Source organism: Quercus robur, chromosome 7, assembly GCF_932294415.1.
Source record: "Quercus robur chromosome 7, dhQueRobu3.1, whole genome shotgun sequence".
In the NCBI taxonomy this organism is placed as follows: Eukaryota; Viridiplantae; Streptophyta; class Magnoliopsida; order Fagales; family Fagaceae; genus Quercus; species Quercus robur.
The window spans coordinates 169,096-173,253 of record NC_065540.1 but is presented as its reverse complement, the minus strand read 5'-3'; the positions used below and the strand labels follow the sequence as shown (position 1 = coordinate 173,253).

The following is a 4,158-nucleotide window of genomic DNA, read 5'->3' as shown; positions in this document are numbered from 1 at the left end:
TAAATTATTCATATTTTGCACCACATATGCATCGCCGAGTAAAAACCTTCAGGATTGGGGGAATAATATTGAGCGTGGGTGAAATCCAGGTAAATCACAAAATATAATAAAATTGTCAAATGACGATATTTTCATATTTTCTAGGAATATACTCATTTGTATTCCTTGTTATGTTTTAGTGTCTTTTGCATGAGGTGAAATATTTTGGGAAAAAGAATTGCACTTGGTATGCTAAGCTACGCAATGAGGTAAGCCTCATTTAATTTATCAAGTCATTTACCTACTAGTTAGTGCCATGAAATCCCCATGTTCAGCTATGAATATTAATTTTGCTTTCCTAAATGAATTGCTTACATGCCATATATTCACATGTAAACATAGGTAGTTTGTACGTGAATGATGTGAGCAGGATTGGCGGGGAGGAATTTTAATTAAGATGAAGTTGGATCAAATTAGACTTTGTCCAACTTGTAAACTAAGCACACATTCTTATAAAACTTTTTTAGGCCCACACCTCTATTAAGCTCACATCCACTTATGTTACAACAATGAGTCCAAATTCTCAAAACTCAAGTACTCCAAGCCCAAATTTGAACTCTCCTACACACTTAATCCAAGCCAAGCCCACGTATAAATAAAAAGAAACACCAACCTATTTCTCAAGCTCAGTTTCAAAAATAATCTTTAGTCTAATAAGAAAATTAAACATTTTTTTTTGCATATAGTAGCTCTGTTGACCTCGGAGAGCATTGTAGTGAGTACAAATAATTTTTCTCTAAAAAGAAAAAGTATCGGCTGAATAAAAGAATATTTTCTCTTCTTTATTTCATCACGCGCATGCTCGCTCTCTATCTCTCTTCTCATCAAAGAACAAATGGAAACAACTCTACTCTCATAGGCAAAATTATACATACAACTTGAACAAAAAACAAAAATAAAAGAGGAAATGAATTTACAAAATACAATTTCTCACAAACTAGAGCAATCAGAATAATAATAAAATAAAAAAAAATCAGCCTTTATGTTAGCGGATATAAACTGCAATAGATCTGGGCAAAACACAAGACTGAAAACGGAATGAAAAAAAAAAAAAAAAAAAAAAATACAATCTTTTCGCATAATCTAGACAATGAATGATTAAAACACCGCCACGTACGTGATTCTCTCTCCCTTGGGGGAAAAAAAAATACCGATTTTCCTCTCTTGGCAATTTGATCCTCTCTTTTTCTCTCTCTTTTGCTCATGATAGGTGTATGGATATTAATAATTAAAGTTTTAAGGCATAATTTAAGGGATAACCTCTTAAAAGTCACTGTTAACAAAATGAATATTAAATTTTTAATGAATAGCTTTCTTATTTTGTATTTGGGATTTATTTTTTTTGTATATGTGTGTATTTATAGCATGTGCAAACTTAGGATAGAGATTTATTTTATGCTGCATTTTAGGGTTTTAGGATAGAGATTTATTTTATGCTGCATCTTAGAAGAAGCAAACACGCTAGTTAACAAGTTCAATCTTTCACAAAATAATAAATTCAAAAAAAAAAAAAAAAGTTTCAGAAAACCGTACCTCTTCCTGCTCCAAAGGTTCAACGGTTGAAACAATGTTAGGTAAGGAACTTGCCTGCAACAAAGCCTATTAGGCTTCTTTACAAACATGAAAAACCATCTTTTATCTAGGTACCTGAGCATCATAATTTTCCAAATCTCTTATAGTACAATTGAGAAAGTATTATTTTCTTCCCCTAACAAACACCTATTAGGTACCTTTCCTAGAAAGTGAATTAAGATAAGTTGCAGGTTCCTAATCTTTGCACAAAATATGATCTGGCCAGAATCATGATTACTTGATATTCAATATAAAGCTAAATATTGGATACCTTCTCAGATGTGGTCCGATGAATTGCTTCATCAAATAGTTTCCTTCAAATGAAAAAATAAACAAATGTTTCAATTGGGTATTTGTATACATTTATATGTGCTTCAACAAATAGATTGAACATTCTGTACATACCTTCCTTTCAGTGCAGAAGCCAAACAATTGGCTTTCTTTTCAAAAAGATGCACTTTTGAAGCTGTATGTTTCTTCACAGTAGTGGAAACACTTCTAGGTAGAATATTCTTCTTATGTGAAGAAGGCACCATTGGTCTTGTTGAACTTTTGGCTTTCTTTGTGGAGTCCACTGCACCCTGATTGATACCTAGACAAGACCAAGATGCTAAACTTACCATGTACACAAAATCTTGGCAAAAGGATGGGTTCTACACACAAAAAATGAAGTACTTCAAAAAAAAAAAAGGTTCAGAAAGCAATAAAATAGAGTGCTTCATTAGGTGAACATCAAAAGCATTACCAAGCAAGTGATCATTATAATTTTGTTCAGCCCACCCAAAGAATCTTTTAACATGTGAGTAAGCTTGCTTTCCCAATAAGGTACATGGCTTTCGTTGGCATTCAGTGAATAAACGACATTATGTATGGCATATATGGACCGATTAATTTTGGTACTTTCAACAAGATTAAGGTCATCAACACTCTTTCTTCTAGCATCTTCATACCCTGGCAAAGGTAGTAAAGCACCAACCAGGGTTTGAAAATGATAAAAATTATAATTTCAACAAAGTGCTAAATTTGGGATGTCAATAGAAAAACCTGCCAAGTCAATGAAATTTATCTTGCCTACAAGACAAATGTCATCATTTTTACTGGGAGACACAAGATGTATTATTAAACCCCTATGGTTCCTACAAGGAAGTTCACCTGCTATTTTTTGAACTGATTTACGCGAACCACACATGCTGGCATGTAGTTTGTGAAATTCTGTAACAAATTTGACCGGAACTTGGAAAACTAAAAAAGAGGCATTGCAAATAGGGTTACATGAAACACATCATTACATTTTCATCTAATTAAATTAATAGGAAAACAGCTTATGTTATGACTTGCCTGAGAAAGTCCTTTATGTTGAATTTTTCCTTTATATACCAATATAGAAATTGTTGGCTGTTTTGGATCCAAAAGATCATACACATGCTCCTGATAAACCTCATAGAAAGATATAGTAACCAAATTCCCATTTTGCTCAGCCATAGAAAGAATTTCAGCTATGGCTAGTGTAGCCAAACCTGGTTTCTCATCAGAGCCCTTCAAAATTGAATAGTTCATCATAAGTCAAACATAAATCCTAGAAATATATATATATATATATATATATATATATTAATAAATGCCAGGGAAAACTTGGAGACAAAAGAAACAAAATTATTAAAATCCAACTTGAATTACAAAAGTCTTTCCACTCCCTCCTGCTCCACACGCGATAACAGTGGAGTTACATTCTTCAAAAACCCCAAAAATCAAGGGCTTTACCTCCCTTGAGAATATCAAATCATTGTCTTCATTTTGCTCGTAATAGTAATTAACTCCATAGGACTCTTTACGATTGCAAGAGAAGACAAGAAACTATACTTAATTACCATAATCCTATGGTTTTGTTACAACAAAAACCAAGAAAGAGAGAGAAGACTTGCAAAGGCCTTGGGAACCCTTGGACAGGTTGAAGCCTTCGCAAGATTGTGAGGGAGCAAGTTCCCACAGTATGTTTTCTAATGGAGACAAGACTTGATAAGGAGGGTTTTGAAAAGTTGTATGGAAATTTACCATTTTAGAATAAGATCATTGTAAAACACCAAGATTTTGGGGGAGGTTTAGCTTTTTTGTGGAAGAATGATGTTAGTTTGGAGGTTATCAATTTCAATGTCAACCATGTTTTGGTTAAAGTCACGGAAGAAGATGGTTTTATTTGGTACTTGACTGGATTCTGTGGGTGGCCGGAAGCACAGTAGAAAGAAAAATCATGGAGATTATTGAAATACTTACAGACCTTTGAAGTGGGACCATGGGTGATAATAGGAGATTTTAATGCATATTTACACGCTTCGGAGAAGAAGAGTGCAAGACAGCCACAAATTTCATAGATTGAAGCTCTTAGGGAGACTTTGAATTCTTGTCACCTTCAAGACCTTGGATTTTAAGGGGTATCCTTACACTTGGAGCAACAAGAGACCCGGGAAAGCTAATACCAAGATTTGGCTTGATAGAGGCGTTGCCAATAAAGAATGGACCAACAAACTTCAGTTGAGTAAAATTATGCAT

General features: G+C 33.8%; 1 protein-coding gene across 1 annotated transcript; it reads right to left on the bottom strand.

Moving 5' to 3' along the window:
• Positions 1–911: 911 nt before the first annotated feature.
• Positions 912–4,158, bottom strand: LOC126690758 (kinesin-like protein KIN-10C). Its single transcript, XM_050385889.1, has 7 exons — positions 4,051–4,158; positions 2,950–3,147; positions 2,788–2,853; positions 2,357–2,617; positions 2,017–2,264; positions 1,883–1,925; positions 912–1,626 (listed from the first exon to the last, which is right to left on the bottom strand). Exons 1-7 carry the CDS (start codon positions 4,156–4,158, stop codon positions 1,522–1,524), a joined length of 1,029 nt encoding a protein of 342 aa, XP_050241846.1. The 3' UTR covers positions 912–1,521.

Bases quoted from the DNA above. Each gene is read 5' to 3' on its own strand.
- LOC126690758 (XM_050385889.1), bottom strand. From the start codon at position 4,158: ATGCATAATTTTACTCAACTGAAGTTTGTTGGTCCATTCTTTATTGGC. The intron at 3,148-4,050 runs GTAAGGATACCC...TCAATTTTGAAG, and splicing joins GGTCTCTTGTTGCTCCAAGT to GGCTCTGATGAGAAACCAGG. The intron at 2,854-2,949 runs GCAAGTCATAAC...CCTCTTTTTTAG, and splicing joins AACATAAAGGACTTTCTCAG to TTTTCCAAGTTCCGGTCAAA.